This window comes from Apium graveolens, chromosome 10, assembly GCF_009905375.1.
Source record: "Apium graveolens cultivar Ventura chromosome 10, ASM990537v1, whole genome shotgun sequence".
Classification (NCBI taxonomy): domain Eukaryota; kingdom Viridiplantae; phylum Streptophyta; class Magnoliopsida; order Apiales; family Apiaceae; genus Apium; species Apium graveolens.
In genome coordinates this window covers 71,992,172-72,009,963 of record NC_133656.1, presented here as the reverse complement: position 1 = coordinate 72,009,963, position 17,792 = coordinate 71,992,172, and the positions used below count along the sequence as shown (strand labels likewise).

The 17,792-nt window shown below is 34.6% G+C and overlaps 2 protein-coding genes across 4 annotated transcripts; one reads left to right on the top strand and one right to left on the bottom strand.

The window, feature by feature from the left end:
• Positions 1–5,596: 5,596 nt before the first annotated feature.
• Positions 5,597–9,178, bottom strand: LOC141689357 (vestitone reductase-like). 3 transcript variants are annotated; one of them, XM_074493633.1, is made up of 5 exons: positions 9,015–9,178; positions 8,346–8,450; positions 7,483–8,007; positions 6,163–6,358; positions 5,598–6,079 (listed from the first exon to the last, which is right to left on the bottom strand). In XM_074493633.1, exons 2-5 carry the CDS (start codon positions 8,398–8,400, stop codon positions 5,941–5,943), a joined length of 915 nt encoding a protein of 304 aa, XP_074349734.1. In that variant the 5' UTR covers positions 8,401–8,450; positions 9,015–9,178; the 3' UTR covers positions 5,598–5,940. The 3 variants fall into 3 exon arrangements, with proteins under 3 accessions (XP_074349732.1, XP_074349734.1, XP_074349733.1); XM_074493632.1 differs by having other exon boundaries at positions 8,346–8,432; XM_074493631.1 differs by lacking the exon at positions 9,015–9,178 and having other exon boundaries at positions 5,597–6,079; positions 8,346–8,963.
• A 904-nt stretch (positions 9,179–10,082) lies between these two features.
• On the top strand, positions 10,083–10,652 carry LOC141690654 (putative mitochondrial protein AtMg00860). The gene has a single exon (XM_074495433.1). It carries the CDS (start codon positions 10,083–10,085, stop codon positions 10,650–10,652), a length of 570 nt encoding a protein of 189 aa, XP_074351534.1.
• Positions 10,653–17,792: the final 7,140 nt, after the last annotated feature.

The following is a 17,792-nucleotide window of genomic DNA, read 5'->3' as shown; positions in this document are numbered from 1 at the left end:
CCTGCTCGAAATTGCTTCGACCAAGGCAAGAAAGGCGGCTAATTCGGTCAAAACAAAGAATTCTGACCCAAAACCCTGACCGAAAATTTCCTGGTCGAAAAGGGGAAATAGCTGTTTCATTCGATCAGAATGGCAGAACGTTTTTGACCCGGTCGACCAGGAAACCAAATAAAATCCTGGTCGAATGAGCCCTGCCCGAATTTGCATCGACCTGGGCAACAAATGAGGGTTAATTCGGTCAAAAACGGAGATCCTGACCGAAAAGGACGAAAATCCTAGTCGAAAAAAAAAAAAAAAAAAAAGGAAAAAAATCCTGGCCGAAATTCGACCAGGACCTCTGCTCGAATATTCCTGCTCGAATTTCCTTCGACCAGGGCTGAAAGAAGGTTAATTCGACCAGGATCCTGGCCGAATGGATCCCTGGTCGAAAACTGTATAAAAAAAAAGAGAAAAAAGAAAAAAAAGGGGAAAAAAAAAATCCTGGAAAATTACAAAAAAAAAATCAGGAAATTCCTTAAAATAATTTTTGAAAAATGTTAATATTTTCAGAAATTAAGGATAAAATCCAGAAATTAAGGAATAAATCCAGAAATTAAGGATAAATTCCAGAAATTAAGGAATAAATCCAGAAATTAAGGATAAAATCCAGAAATTAAGGAATAAATCCAGAAATTAAGGATAAATTCCAGAAATTAAGGAATAAATCCAGAAATTAAGGATAAATCCCAGAAATTAAGGGAAAAATCCAGAAATTAAGGGAAAAATCCAGAAATTAAGGATAAATCCCAGAAATTAAGGGAAAAATCCAGAAATTAAGGATAAATCCCAGAAATTAAGGAAAAAATCCAGAAATTAAGGGAAAATTCCAGAAATTAAGGATAAATCCCAGAAAATTAAGGATAAATCCCAGAAATTAAGGGAAAAATCCAGAAATTAAGGGAAAATTCCAGAAATTAAGGATAAATCCCAGAAATTAAGGGAAAAATCCAGAAATTAAGGGAGAAATCCAGAAATTAAGGATAAATCCCAGAAAAATAAGGAAAAATCCCAGAAAAATTAGGGAAAATCCCAGAAAAATTAGGGAAAATTCCAGAAATTAGGGAAAAATCCCGGAAATAAGGGAAAAATTCCTGGAAATCAAAATAATTCCTAAATAAAAGGAAAAGTTCGTTGTAAACGTGTAGGTCGCTCCACACTTTACGGAAAAACGAAACCCTGTAAGGGAACAAATAGACTTAACTTCTGCGAAACCTATTCAATGTTTCCCAAAAGTTGGGGGGCAAATGATAGGGATAAATAAATTATGATTGTATAATTAAATACTGCATTAATTGTACAAGCTGTGGGCTGCTAGGCCCAATAAATAGATATATGATACTCAAACCAGAAAGGTTAAGCCTGATGGACCAGATCAGGCCTGACGGAATAAAAAAGGCCCAAAAGCCCTGATTATTAATTAATTTCGTAATTAATTAATAAGGGAAAAATCAGCTATTGAGAAGAGTCCCGATAAGGATATAAATCCTTATAGATTAGCCTCAAGGGGACCTAAAAGGATAAGGGATCAGCTTCCTACTTCCTAGGACTCCTAAGTCTATCCTAATTCAGAGGCTTGTCCACCAAGTCTCCTATACCAAGTCCAATTCAAGGACTCCCACATCTATATAAGGGGCCTCACCCCACAAATCAGAACTACGTTTTTTGACTTGATCCTTGGCAATCAGCAAGGTACGTAGGCATCTTGTTAAGGCAGATTGAGTCACGAAACACAAGAGCAGTCAAATCGAGCCTCGAAGCTCACATTCCTTAGTATTAAATACAGCAATTATATATAGTAGTTTTAATCCATAACAGAAACAATGTTCTTGTTACCCACACTGGTAGTATTGATATTACATCCAAAGTTCATCTTACAGATGTGTTCCTTATCCCGGATTTTTCTTATAATCTTTTTTCTGTTCCTAAATGGACTTTAACTATTGGGGGTTGTGTTGATTTTCTACCTGATACTTGTGTATTTTGGGATAAAACAAAGTCCAATCTTCTTGCCACTGGTCATTTACATAATGGGCTCTATCAGTTAGAGAGTTCTTCAGATTCTTCATCAGTTCTTAATGCTGTTAAAACTGATAAGCATCTTAGTGCCATTTGGCATATGAGATTAGGTCATGCCTCATCATCAGTTTTACATCATATTCCAGATATTTCTCTTCATGTTTCTGATGAGCAAAATAAATCTTGTCCAATATGTCCCATTTCCAAACAAACTAAGCTTCCATTCTCTCTGGTACCAGTCATGCTACACATTGTTTTGACTTAATTCATGTTGATCTTTGGGGCCCCTATGCTCATGAAACGACTACTGGTTGTAAGTATTTTCTCACGATAGTGGATGATCATTCGAGATCCGTGTGGACGTTCTTGTTGCCTACTAAACAACATGTTTTTAGGCAACTTGTGGATTTTTTTGCCTTTGTTCAGACCAAGTTTTCGACACCTATCAAACAATTTCGTAGTGATCATGGTACCGAGTTTTTCAATCACTTCTTTAGTACTTTCTTGGCTTCTAAAGGGGTGCTTCAGCAGGCTTCTTGTGTTGGTACACCTGCACAGAATGGCAGGGTTGAGCGGAAGCATAGACAACTTCTTCCTGTGGCCAGATCTTTGCGTTTTCAATCAGGTTTGCCCATACGATATTGGGGGGAGTGTTTTCTTACAGCAACACACATTATTAACAGATTGACAACTCCTGTTTTAGACAATAAAATACCTTTTTTATTGTCTATATAAAACTCATCCTGATTATACAGTTTTCAAGGTTTTTGGTTGTTTATGTTATGCGTCTGTTCATGATTCAGAGAAATTTGCTCCACGAGCAATTCGATGTGTTTTTGTGGGATATCCATATGGCCATAAAGGGTACAGACTACTCAATCTAGAGACCAAGCAGATTTTTATCTCAAGACATGTTGTCTTTCATGAGACAGATTTCCCTTTCTTAAATGAGTCTTCAGAAATTAATTCTGCAGATCCACACTTTATTCAACCTTGGCTGACTTCATCTTCTACTCCTGACATCTCGTCTGTTACAAGTTCTACAGAGCAGCATTCCTTTTTTGATAGTAATCCAACTCTCAGTGACAGTGTTCCTGTAGCTTCTAATGTTCCAGCAGAATTTTCTGTTTCACATTTTAATTCAGATTGGCATTCTTCTCCTCCTGATAGTGATACCTTAGTTACTATATCCTCTGATCCCTTTGTTATTCCAGTCCGTCAATCTACTAGGTGCAGAACACGCCCATCTTGGTGGCAAGATTATGTACTGCCTGCTTATATTGATCCTGCTTCTACATCTAATGCTGTGCTGACTAAGTATCCCATGGATTCTTTTCTTTCATCTCATGCTTATACATCTCAGCATTGTGTTTTCATGGCAAAACTAAATCTTTGTAAGGAGCCTACCACTTTTGCTAAAGCAGTTCTAGATCCTAAATGGGTGGACGCCATGAATAAAGAATTGGATGTACTTGAAGCAAATCATACCTGGTCCCTCGTACCTTTGCCTCCTGGTAAGCAAACAATAGGTTGCAAATGGGTTTATAAAATCAAATTTTTAGCCAATGAAGAAATAGACAGATACAAGGCACGTTTGGTAGCTAAAGGCTATACACAAGAGGAAGGTGTTGATTTTCATGATACAGTTGCTCCTGTTGCTAAGGGTGTTACTGTTAAGACTGTCATTGCTTTAGCAGCTTCTAAAAACTGGACTATTTTTCAGTTGGATATTAATAACGCATTTCTCCATGGTGACCTTTATGAAGAGGTTTACATGGATTTGCCTCTTGGTTATAAGCTCTCTCCTGCAACAGCTGGTTTAGTTTGTCGACTTATCAAATCCATTTATGGATTAAGACAAGCTTCACGGCAATGGAATGAGAAGCTATCCGATTTTCTGGTTGCATTTGGTTTTAATCAATCACTTGCAGATTATGCATTGTTCACACACAAGATTGATTCCATGTTCACTGTGGTTGTGGTGTATGTGGATGACATACTGGTAACTGGTAATAATATGTCCATGATTCATTCTCTTAAGGCTGCTCTCAATGATAAGTTTAGTATTAAGGATCTAGGAAAGGCTAAATACTACTTGGGTTTGGAGATTTCTCGGACTGATAAAGGAGGTATGCTTAGTCAAAAGAAGTTCATTCTTGAAATGTTGCAGCAAGCTAATCTTCTCGATTCCAAGCCTTTGTCTATTCCGCTGGATCAACATACCAAACTTTATGACAATGCCACATCTGGTGATCTTCTTGTGAATCCTTCTCTTATAGGAGTCTGGTTGGAAAACTCTTATATTTAACTTTCACTAGGCCAGACATCAATTATCCAGTGCATTTGTTAAGTCAATTTATGCAGGCACCTCGTGATAAGCATCTGGCTTGTGTCTTCAGGACTTTACGATATCTCAAATGTACTGCAGGCCTGGGATTGTTTTTTCCTGCCACCAATACTTTGGAATTACAAGGGTTTTGTGATAGTGATTGTGGGGGATGTACTCTTACTGGTCGATCTGTGTCTGGCTATTGTATGAAGCTGGGTTCTGCTCTTATTTCTTGGCAGGCAAAGAAACAAACTGTTGTTTCACAAAGTTCAGCAGAAGCAGAATATCGTGCCCTTGCTAGTATAACTACTGAGATCATGTGGCTTAAATATCTTCTTGCAGATTTACAAGTTTTTGTCACTAAGGTTGTTCCTATTTTTTGTGATAATCAAGCTGCTATTGACATAGCTTCCAATCCAGTTCAACATGCTCGTACTAAACATATTGAGCTTGTCATTTCATCCGTGAAAAGGTTCAAGCCGGGGTCATTTTGCCAGTCAAAATATCGACTAAAAATCAACTTGCTGATATCTTCACTAAAGCTCTTGGCAGTTCTGCACATTGGTCTATTTGTTCCAAGTTAGGATTACACAATCCTTGTGTAATACCAACTTGTGGGGGGAGTAATAAGACTGAGTCTGCAGGTGATGCTTCTGCAGGTGATGCAAAAGCCAATAGTGTCATGCTGATGATGGACACTAAAATCCAGTATAAGAAGAGTATTCAACAAGCTGTGCAGAATCAAGTGGTGACCAATTTAGAAAATAGCATATGGAATTAGTTCAATAGAATTGGTTACTTAAATAAGTCAACATTGACTTGTCTACTTTGTATAAATATCACAGACTGATGAGTTTTATTTTTTGAGTTTATGAAACATATCATTTTCGTTTTCTTCTTCCAAGTTTATTTCTCTGTATGCACATACTCACAAATATACATACAATTCAGTTACTTCAATTCTATTACCTTGTTTAGTTTATATGATTAAACATTGGTACCAGTTTCAAAAAAACATTGGTACTATATATCGGATAGAGAGATCTGCATTAGTATGACTGTATCCTGTAGGGCTATGTGTGGGGCTCTGCATTAGTAAACACGGTTCACATTTTCCAAACATATGGTGTTTCATTCCTTCCAGAATAAGACACTATGTTCGCAGCTACAGTTTTACCGGGAATATTTTCTGTTTCTAAGCGACAAAATTTACCAAATCTATAGCTGAAATGCTCCCTGTAGATTCCATCATTAAGTGCACCTCATCTTTAGAGAAAACTGTTTCCTCCAAAGCCTCGGGTAAACAAGAATAGGTTCAAGTAACACATTAGACTACAAATATAGAGATCAACATTCAGATAACGAACCACAATCCACGCATACAAGTAGCAATCCCTTCTAACAGGGATTTTCTTCATAGTACATTGGTTGAAATCCAAAAACGGAGAAAGCAATGGGGAAATGAACCCTTGGTTTTGATTATGATGGTACTAAATATGCAAGAACGTTGCCAGACATTTGGGAATAAAACAACTTTCCCAGATATTAATGATGGCTTAGAGAAGGCCCTTCTGTTTGCAGCATTCAATTGCATCATCATACATTTGCTCTAGTCCATATTTATATTTGAATCCAGCGTCTAAAAGCTTCTTTGATGACACTCGAGAAATTTTAGAATGTTCATTCTTTTGGAAACTGCAGAAACATAACACTCAGTTAGATCTTCTTGAATGTTGACCATTAGCATATAGATAACTGTAACAAAAACCAGACTCCACCTGGTTGATGATACATTATATGCAGCATATCTTTCTGAAAGAAATCTGTTCAACTCATCAAGTGTTACATCAACCGCTGAGCAGATGTATCGTCCTCTAGCGCTCGGATTTTCTAAAAGGAAGATATGTGCAGAAGCCACGTCATCTGTGTGCACGAAGGGGATACAAGCAGGAAATTCAAACGGAAGCTCGTCACCTGCTCAAATTGAAAACATTAAACAAAATTCACTCATCGTTCACATGACTACACAGATTTAGCTACGTTAGTCTTAATTAATTACCCGTGGGATGCACATGCTGATTATAATATTTGTAATTTGCTTATTATATAAAAATTAAATTATAAAAGATACTAATTAGGTATTATTGAAATTAAAGAAGTTAATTTTTTGTATGTGTGGTGATACCGATGGATTTAAAAATATGAATTATATTCAAATATTAAAATATGAATTATTAAAATTAAGTTTGAAATTATTTGATTTCTTGTGCAAGAGATGAGAAAGAAGTCGAGGGTAATTAGAAGCTAAGTTGAATTGTAGTTCTAAGTGTTTGTAATTATATTAAATATCTGATTTAATATATTGAAATAAATTATTTTTGTTTTAACTTTATTTTTATTTTGAAAGGTGAAAATAAAAGTTTTAGGAAGGTGACCAACCGACCAAACGAAACCATATTTCGCGCTTATAATAGTAGTATAATATAGATTTGCCAACCAATAATTTTCAAGTTACCTGACTATCCTAAGATCCCAAGGAGTTTTAGCCTTATAAGAAGAGGGATTAATTGAATCATGTAATATCTTTGACAATAATATCTCTAGAAATTTTCCCCAGAGTTACAAAATACCGTGTTACAGAATTTCAACTATCACTCTAACACTTTCTCTGAAAGTAATAATATCTAAATCAAATCTTATGCCTTTCTTCAGAAGAGCTCTCTCCTGCACGTACATTAAATCAACAATTGAGGGTGCCATTATATAATCTAGGTTGAATGACCAAACCCATACGTCTAAAGAATATCATTTTCCTAATAGGAACGTATGAAGGCCCTAAGGTTTACTTGTAAAGACGATCCAATGAACGACGAAGAATACATCTGTATGGACGCTCTGTATTTCCAAAGAGATGGACTTATGGAAGCACAGCGATGCTTGTTGTCCATGTAATTTAACGACAATTACAATTTCCTAAAAGACATGTTGCACAGTTTCTATTCGAGTATTTGTTTCATGTAATCAAAGCGGAGTTAAAGTCTTCATCAATTATATTTAGATATTCTGAGATGGAGTAAAGGTAAAAGTGAAGTACATACCAAATATAACTGACATGGAAGAGCTCACTGATCCCGGACAATGAGGAGTAATGAAAGAGCCATGAATAAAAGTAGGAATTACAGTGATAAGCTCCAGATCATGCGTTTCTGCAAACTGTAATGCTGCTCTTTCGGTTAATGTCTTAGCAATGTAGTACGGTTCTCCATATATCTTTAGAGATCTTAAAAAATCTACATCCGTCCATGTTGTCTCATCAACTACGTCCAGATTCTTTCCACTAAACGAGAGAGCGGCTAAGCTCGCAGTGTATACAACTCTTCTCACTGTTTTTGAATCAACGCACGCCTGTAAGATACTTAATGTTGCATTGATTGATCTTTTCGTGTTTGTTTCCTCATCATCTTTTCCCTCAAAATCTATGTTATGAGCGGCATGAAACACCCCAAAGCATCCCTGAATTGATTCATTAAAACTTTCTGGTCTGTTAAGATCTGCATTGAATATCCGAAGCCTCTCTGATGCCCCTGGTAGGTTTGTCAGGTAACTGAGATCCTTCTTCTTGTCTATAGGTTAAAAATCGTATTAGGCTATGCTTGAAACATGGGAATTGCAAAGACCAGAGAGCCGAAATGACAACATTAAACTCCTCTGATTATACTAATATTGGAAGCAGTAACAACATACCTAAAGAACAACATTACAAATCAAGTCTGAACATCTAAATTTAAACACGAAAAGAGGACGTGAGGGTTTAAATTGGAAGTACAGAAAACAGTATTAGGCTATGCTTGAAACACGGGATTTGGTGAGGACAGAGAGCCGAAATGACTGCACTAAACCAATACCATAGTAAAATCGGAAGAACTAACAACATACCTAAAGAACTAGTTAAAAAACTTACCAGGGTGAAATCTAACAGTGGTATTAACAGCATAGCCATGTTGAAGAAGTCTCATGATGAGCCAAGAAGCTACATATCCTGTTCCACCTGTTACACAAACAACTCCTTTCTCCATTTTAATCAACAACTTAAAAAAAGAAAACTCTACTGCATAAGTGTGTACATAAACACTAGAAGCCAGTAGTTGTTTATATAAGTAGATGATGGCGGGTTAGCAAGCTCTCTCTATTGTTCTTAGCCCATGTGTTCCTTCAAATTGTTTTTTTAATTAATGAAAACACTAAAAAGAGGTTGTTCTGTAACACTAGTATAAAGAAAGACTCCTTAACAACCATTTTATGAAGAATTGTTGAAAGGTGATTGAATTCATTATTTAATAGGACCCGGATATGAGGGTCACTTTAAAAACTAATGACTAGAGTAATACTTTAAATAATTCTGCAGGCAATCATATTAATTGTTGGAACATTTTGTCCTAATTCAACCACTGCCCTTTGAAATTCGATCGCATCGTCATACATGTGCCCAAGTCCAATTAGATAACTGCCATACACTGTCGTTGTACCCAAATTAAGCCATACGAGGACAACAAGCTCCGGAATATTATGTAAGAGAATGATACAAAGTTGTTTTATGATAAAAAAAAACACTCAGAGATACAAGACTCACCATTAATAGTCGTGTAGCACCTTTATCCAAAGCTGTTTTGGGGGTCACAAGAACCTCCACACAGACTGTATATCCTTATCTGATAGATCAATAGAATTAGCTAATGCAACATAGCTGTCATCTTCTCTGTAGATTTTCGCGTGAGTGAGGGGATCATCGTTATCACCAAGATGATATAGCAAGGGCACTTTAGTAATTTCACATTTGTTCATTTATGCGGGAAATTTAGTTAGGAAGTTTGTTAGGATTGATTTCTGTTTTTTAGCTTATAAATGTTGAAACTGATTGATTAAAAAACATTATGAATGAAAATGTTGAATATTTAGTCTCTCTTCTCATCTCTCTCTATCTCTTTCTTTATCTCTCTCTTTCTCTCTCTGTTAATTCTTCTTTTTTGTTTTCGATTTGTTCATTTAGCTTCATTACAACTTAAACTTGGCTAATCAGATTGTTCATTCGATTGTAAAGATTGAGAATTCTATCTTCAATCTTTATCATTGGTATCAGAGGGGTATTTGATCACAAAATTCCTTTAAAAGAGGGTGAAGGACCAGTGAATATCAGGCCTTATAGATATCCTTTGAAGCAAAAAGATATTATTAAACAACTTATTCAGGAAATGCTTGAAAGAGGTATAATTCAAGATAGTTCATCACCATTTGCTTTTTCATTGGTTTTGGTAGGTAAGAATGATGGTACTTGAAGGTTATGCATAGATTACAGGGAGCTTAATAGGAAAACTATCAAAGATAAGTTTCCTAAACCTGTAATTGATGAGCTCATTAATGAATTATCAGGTGCAAAAGTCTTTAGTAAATTGGATCTTAGGTCTGGTTATCATCAATTGAGGTTACACCCTGATGATGTGTTTAAAACACATACTGGACATTATGAATTCTTGGTTATGCCTTTTGGCTTAACCAATACACCTGCTTCATTCCAAGGCTGGATGAATTATGTATTCAGGCCTTTATTAAAAAGCGTGGTTTAGTATTTTTTGATGATGTATTGGTTTACAACAAAAATCTTCATAATCATTGGTTATATTTAGAGGCAGTTTTGCAATTGATGAGCAAGAATGATATGTACATTAAACCTAGCCAATGTTTCTTTGCTATTAAAAAGATTGAATATCTAGGGCATTTTATTTCAGAAAAAGGTATAGAAACCGATCCTCAAAAGTTGTCTGCTATCAACAGTTGGCAAGTTCCTACTAATGTGAAAGAATTGAGGGGATTTTTGGGGTTGGCTGGCTATTATAGGAAGTTTGTGAGGAATTATGCTCTCATTGGCAAGCCTTCAAATGATTTAATGAAGATTGGAGCTTTTAAATGGAATGAAGAGGCACAAAAGGCATTTGATCATCTTAAGAAGGCACTTACTTTAGCTCCAGTATTAGCTGTTCCTGATTTTGAAGAAGTGTTTGTAATAGAAACTGATGCATCTAAGAAGGGAATTGGGGTTGTATTGATGCAAAAAGGTGATCCTTTAGCCTTTATCAGCAGATCATTAGGGCCAAAATGGCAAAACTTGTCTGTTTATGAGAAAGAGTTACTAGCTATAGTTTTTCAGTGCAAAAGTGGGAATAGTATCACTTTGGAGGACATTTTGTCATTAAAACTGATCAGAAAAGCTTGAAATGGTTATTGCAGTAGAAAGTGTCAACCCCTTTTCAGCAATTCTGGTTATCAAAATTACTTGGATTTGACTATGAAATCCAGTATAAACATGGTAAGGGAAATATAGCTACAAATGCATTATCAAGGGCAAAGGGAGATGAAATCTTGTGTTTGGCTATCTCTGTAGTAGCTTTTAATCTAGAGGATTTGATCAAAGACAGCTACAAAGGAGACAAATGGCTTGAAGGCATTTTACAATCTCTCCAGAATAATGAAATTGTTGCCCATTTTTCTTTGTTGGATGGTTTATTGATGAAAAAGAACAAGATTGTAGTTGGTACTACAGGAGATCTTTAAGACAAAATTATAGGTTGGCATCATTAATCAGCTGAAGGTGGTCATTCAGGAAGGGATTTGACTCTAAAGAGACTTAAACATCTGTTTTATTGGAAGGGCATGTCTGTACATATGAGTCAGTTTATTAAAAAATGTCAAATTTATCAAAGAAATAAAGTTGATTTGGCTGCTTATCCTGGCTTACTTCAACCCTTACCAATTCCAGTTGACATATGGACAAATATTTCTATGTATTTTATTACTGGTTTGCCTAAATCCTATGGAAAATCTGTTATTTTTGTAGTAGTGGATAGATTGAGTAAGTATGCTCATTTTATGCCACTTTCTCATCCTTATACTGCAATTGAGTTGGCTTAAGTTTATCAGGACAATGTCTTTAAACTTCATGGATGGCCTAGATCTATAGTCAGTGATAGAGATAGTGTTTTTCTGAGTTCATTTGGGCAAGGACTCTTTTCTATTCATGGTACTGATTTCTTACTTTTATCTGCTTATCATCCTGCTACTGATGGACAAATAGAAGTGGTAAATAGATGTCTTGAGAATTACTTAAGGTGTATGTGTAGTACTAATGAAAAAGAGTGGTCTTCTTGGTTGCCTTTACTAGAGTGGTGGTATAACACTCATTTTCACACTGCTTTTAAGATGACACCATATGAGGTCGTCTATGGCCAGCCTCCTCCATTACATTTGCCTTACTTGCCTCGTGAAGTCCTAAATGATGAGGTTGACAGGAGTCTGCAGAGGAGGGAGCATGTTTTGATTGATCTTAAAGGTCATTTACTCAAGGCTCAGCAGAGAATAAAGGATCAAGCTGACAAGCATAGATCATATATGACTTTTTCTAAAATGATTGGGTTTGGTTGAAGCTTCAGCCTTATAAACAATAATTTGTTCAGTATAGGACAAATCATAAGCTTTCTGCAAAGTTTTATGGTCCTTTTCAGGTCATTGCAAAGATTGGAAAGGTAGCTTATAAACTTCAACTTTCACAAGCTGCTGGCATACATGATGTTTTCCATGTCTCTCAACTGAAAGCCTTTCATAGTGATCTTCCTGTCACTATTACATTACCTACATCAAGAGCAACTGCAGTCAAGCTTAAGGTGCCTCAAGCTATTTTGGATAGAAGGGTGCAGAAGGTTCACAATGTGGCTGAAGTCTAGTTTTTGGTGCAATGGGAAGGACTGCCAGCTACTGAAGCTACTTGGGGAAAAGCTACTGCATTTGTTGCTCAATTTCCAGATTTTTCTTATTGAGTGCTGACTTGAGGACAAGTCTTAAAGAGGCTGGGAGATATGATATAGCAAGGGCACTTTAGTAATTTCACATTTGTTCATTTAGGCGAGAAATTCAGTTAGGAAGTTTGTTGCGATTGATTTCTGTTTTTTAGCTTATGAATGTTGAAACTGATTGATTAAAAAACATTATGAATGAAAATGTTGAAAATTCAGTCTCTCTTCTCATCTCTCTCTCTCTATCTCTCTCTCTTTCTCTCTCTCTCTCTCTGTTAATTCTTCTTCTTCATTTTCGATTTGTTCATTTAGCTCCATTAGAGCTTAAGCTTGGCTAATCAGATTGTTCATTCGATTGTAAAGATTGAGAATTTTATCTTCAATCTTTATCACAAGATGACTAGTCGACGACTAGTCAGAGGCTAGTCGATACGAAGCTACTCAGGCGCCGCGAGTCTCCAAGTCTGACTTGTTATAACGCCCTCCAGACCCGGGGTATAAGTCTGGGGGTTACTAGCTAATCACCAAACCTATACAATTTGATTAACAATTAATATATAAATAGAACTAAACCCCTTTTTAAACACTAACCAGGATCTTTTTAGGTTGAAATATATAAACAAGAACCACTAACTATTTTATTACAAACCAAATTCAAAATCTCACAACTCTCTTTATTACAAGCCATTGTCTAATTCATTTTAAACTAAGTTTAGCTTTTATTCAAACACACACACTATTTATCAACACTCCACCTGCTCGGACAACTCAAAGCTTTCTTCCTGAATTGGGATCAACACCTTGGGTATGAGACGATCCCAAGGCTTGACCCGCTTCTTTACCACTCGAGTCCTGATGGGTTTCATATTCCTTCTTAACTGAAAATAATTAGGTGAATAAAAACAAAAGGGTGAGCCAAAAATTTGCTCAACAAGTCCACAAAATATATAAAGTGTTAAAGCAATGTAATTGAATCCGTAACCCGGGTATATCTGCAAAGATATAACCCTACGAGAATAGAAAGAAGGCCATTACTGGCAATTACAAACGAACTAAACTGGACTCAAGTTCGCAGCTATACCCTGCTGATCAGCCAGGATACAGTGCAGATCTATATCTCACTATATAGATCCCGTCAGGCACCCAGGCACTACGACCCATCTCAAGGATCCGGTTATGTCTCGGTCCTTAGGATTAGGTAGACTTAATCCCAAAAGTAGTATTATCCAGTCCCTGGAATAGCAACCGGAACAATCAGTATACTTTGATATATTCTAATCACCAGAATATATCAATAATTATGAGTAACAATTGGAATATGAATAATGAATTCAAATGAAGAGAATAATTCAAGAATTGAACTTAAATATGAATAAAAGAATTAAAGGAGTACAAGCGTGATAAGAATTCGAAATGAATATTACTATTCTGAAAGTAGAATAGGGGAGAAACTTGCCTTCTGCGCGACTTACTGCAATTAAATCACTTTCGTCTATCACCTACTTGACCTGCCTTGCTGGCTTAGCTTCTGTTAGCAAAATAGACTGCTTAAGTCATTTTGTACTTCAATTGCATCTTGAATCGACTTCATTTCGTTCCTATTATCTACCCATACGCTTATGACTGACTCTTATATTACATATAAACAAGTAAGACTCGTTTAACCACATAATACACATAAGCACATAAGCACATAATCATTTTCATAGTTAAAATAATTTTTAGAATCAAAATTGATTCGCTGATTGCTCCGCTGATCAAATTCTGCCTTATTTCCCATTTTTCCGGAATTTTTCGGACTCGTCTCGGTACGCATTTCGACTGATAATCAAGTAATTAATAAAGTCAACTAATTTCTAGAAGAACTTAGGTCTTTATATTATTTTTAATGAAAATAATTCATTTTTCTGAGTAAAATGGCTTTGGTTTCGCTCAATTCGGACTAACGGTTGAATTATTATCAATTAAACACTGATAATTCAATTTATTATTCACTATAAATAATTATTACAAATTTTTAAATCCTAAAATAATTATTTAAGAAAAATCAAAGTCAAAAATAATTTTTTTTATAATTTTTGGAGTTAAAATGAATAAGTTATGATTTATTGAAAATTATGTGATTAATTATCGAAATAATTAATCACTTTTAAATAATTAATACATAAATAACTAATAAATAATTAATTATTAATTATTTAATAATTTAAAATAATTAATCCTTAATTATTAGGATTAATCATAATTTATTACAAATATTTACAACTTATCGTTATTTATTCGATTAGATCGATTATTTATAAGTAAATAATCGATATCATTAGTTGATACGTTAATTATTAAATAAATGAGTTATTATTCAAATCATATTTCAACTCAACGATCCACTACTCGTATTTCTACGAGTTATTCGCGTTTCTCGCATAATTATCGAAACATTACGGTTATTATTACAGTTTATGCGTAAATTAACTATCTGTATTTAATTACCCGCTACGAGTAATTATTACGATATTTTACGAATAATTAACCATCATCTGAATAATAATAATAATAATAATAATAATAATAATATTATTAATCGAACTTATCGTTCAATTACTCGTATAATTACGAGTTATTCGTTTTATTCCCCTAATTATCGAATCTTTAATCATATTATTCGATTAATTTTAATACTTAATTGTTAAATAATTACTTAATTACTAAATAATAAATAAATAAATAAATAAATAAGTAATTAAATACTTAATTAAATCACTAAATCCGAATTTATAAATTAAGAAAATAATTTAGGAATTATTAATAATATTTTTCAGAATTTAAAACTGATTTCTGATTTTATAAAAAATAATTAAATAATTAAAATTCCAGAAACATTTGTCAGAAACCAACCATCTAACAAAACAGATCAAAACCGGGTCAACCGGGTCACCATCCGGGTCATGAAGAACATGACCGGATTTTTCCAGAATCCGGCGACTTCACCGGATTCCGGTGAATCAATTACAGCCCCAAATCAACACCGTTTGATACGGTTCTTGGGTTCTTTTCATTGCAAATCAACACAGCAATCTAATCATAAGCAAAACATCCCGGAATCATCCCTGTAACAACTTCTCCGGCCAAAATCGATCAAACACCGACTTCAACTCCGGCCAAAAACCCATCTTTTGATTCTGTAAACGAAACTTAATGTTCTATAGTGTAAATTAAAGCTAAGAACATATACAATCAAAGCCCTAACCTTTCACGAACCAAAGATTCACAGAAATCATCGAGTTATAATTTGAAAATTCGGTATAAACCCTAATAATCGAACTTTGCTATCTAGGTATCGTTTTATCAATTAAACACCATGAATCAACTGTAAATCACATAACCAAGCTATATCAATCATCAAAACATCAAAATAACCCTAAAATCAAAAAGCCATAATTCGAACATAAACCCTAGAAATCAAAAATCAAAAACTACGAATTAAAACTTGAAATTGATGCTAGAAATGGAAAGAACAGATCGAAACCTTCGATTTGGGTACTTGAATCGCTTGTTTTGGTGCTGTAATCTGCTCAAAATCACGGCTTGAATTCTCGACCCGACCCTGTTCTTCCCGACCCGAATTACAGAGAATTTTTGTATTTTTCTGAATTTAACTGATTTATTAATTATAATTAATTAATAATTAGGCTATTTATAGTAGTAAAATTAATACTCCTAAATAAAATTAAGGGGCTAATTATACATCTAATAAAAATATTGGGCCCTAATTTTTACAATTTTTGAGTATTAAAATTTAATTTATAAATATTTTATATATACAATATATATGCCAAAATTTCCCAAAAATTGTGAATAATGCAAAAATACAAAGAAATGGTATAAATAAAAGTCCTATAATTTTATAAAAATAAAAATGTGATTTTTGTGGGGTTTTAAACACTCATTGGGGCCCGGAAAAGTCACTTTTCGTAAAACGAGAAAATTTATAAAATATCCAGATGTTCAGAATAATGTGATGGTAAAAGCCGTTTGATGAAAAATAAGGCCCATTATTTTATTTGAAATACTGGCTTGAAAATCATGGTTTGGGTCGTAAAACGTTTGAAATGAAAGCGATGAATGTAAAATAAAACATCTGAAAAATACCTTAAAAATACAGAAATGACACGGAATGCACGTAACACGTAACAGTTAAGGTTTAACAGATAATCACACATCATTGACATATTGATACACATAATTTTATTATGATTATGATATAATACAACGTAAATTTCCTAGTCGTTACATCCTTCCCTCCTTAATAGGATTCTGTCCTCAAAATCTTCTATGAAAACAAATGAGGGTATTTTTCTAACATCTCACTTTCAAGTTCCCAGGTTGATTCTTCAACCATAGGATTTCTCCACAACACTCGCACTAAATATACAGACTTATTTCTCAATACTTTCTCTTGCCAATCTAAAATCCTTATCGACTATTCTACAAAAGACAAATCAGGTTGGATATCTATCGGTTCATACTCTATTACATGCCTAGAATCAGGATTATATCTCTTAAGCATCGACACGTGAAACACATTGTGAATATGTTGCATATGAGGTGGTAAAGCTAATTCGTACGCAACTTTTCCTACTTTCTTCAAAATTTCAAATGGTCCGACGTATCATGGTTTCAATTTACCCTTATTGCCAAATCTGGTCAATCCTTTCCTTGGAGATATTTTAAGTAATACATTTTCTCCTTCCTGATAGTCCATATCCTTCCTTGTTTGGTCTGCATATTTGCGTTGCCTGTTTTGTGCCGCATCGAGTCGTTTCCGAATAAGTTCAATCTTTTCTTTAGTCTGTTGGATTAATTCTGGACCCAAAATCTTCCGTTCTCCAACTTCATCCCAATATACTGGTGATCTGCACTTTCTTTCATATAATGCTTCATACGGTGGCATTCCAATGTTTGCGTGATAGCTGTTATTATAAGAAAATTCCACCAAAGGTAAATGCTCATCCCAACTGCCTTCTTCGCACAAACTCATAGCATGTCTTCAATCGTTTGGATAGTTCTTTCACTTTGCCCATCGGTTTACGGAGATAAGCGGTACTCATTTTATATATACATAAATAAGCTCGTTTTTTATAAGAAGACATACAAGAGCACAAGGAGAAGGCGTAAGAAGATCTTTTAGCACAATTCAACCAAGGCGAAGAAGATCTAGTTTTAACTTGTGATTCTTTGTTTAAGTTGTAACGTTGGATGCTAGTTTTCTTATTCTTGAACCTATACTCTTGTTTCATACTTTGTTTATTATTCTTTTATAAAGATTACATTTATTATACCATGCTTTCATTAGAACCCACGTTGATGATGAGTCCAATCATGGGCTAATCGTTATCGTGGGGTTCTAGCGGATTTATTTATGGATTTTAATAGTTGATTTATTTCGATGCCTTATTGTGTGGTGATTGTATGATAACCTAGTATTGGTTGTGCTTATTCGTCTTATGAGCATCGCGAACTTATAAGATAGTGTGTTAATTCTTAATGAAGCGAAAGTAAATTTAAGG

What these genes read in the sequence shown, in the direction of transcription:
- LOC141689357 (XM_074493631.1), bottom strand. Translation starts at nt 8,460, where the DNA reads ATGGAGAAAGGAGTTGTTTGTGTAACAGGTGGAACAGGATATGTAGCT. An exon ending in CACTGTTAGATTTCACCCTG is followed by an intron (nt 8,008 to 8,345) that starts GTAAGTTTTTTA and finishes TTTAACCTATAG; the next exon opens with ACAAGAAGAAGGATCTCAGT. An exon ending in TATAATGTATCATCAACCAG is followed by an intron (nt 6,080 to 6,162) that starts GTGGAGTCTGGT and finishes ATGTTTCTGCAG; the next exon opens with TTTCCAAAAGAATGAACATT.
- LOC141690654 (XM_074495433.1), top strand. Translation starts at nt 10,083, where the DNA reads ATGAGCAAGAATGATATGTACATTAAACCTAGCCAATGTTTCTTTGCT.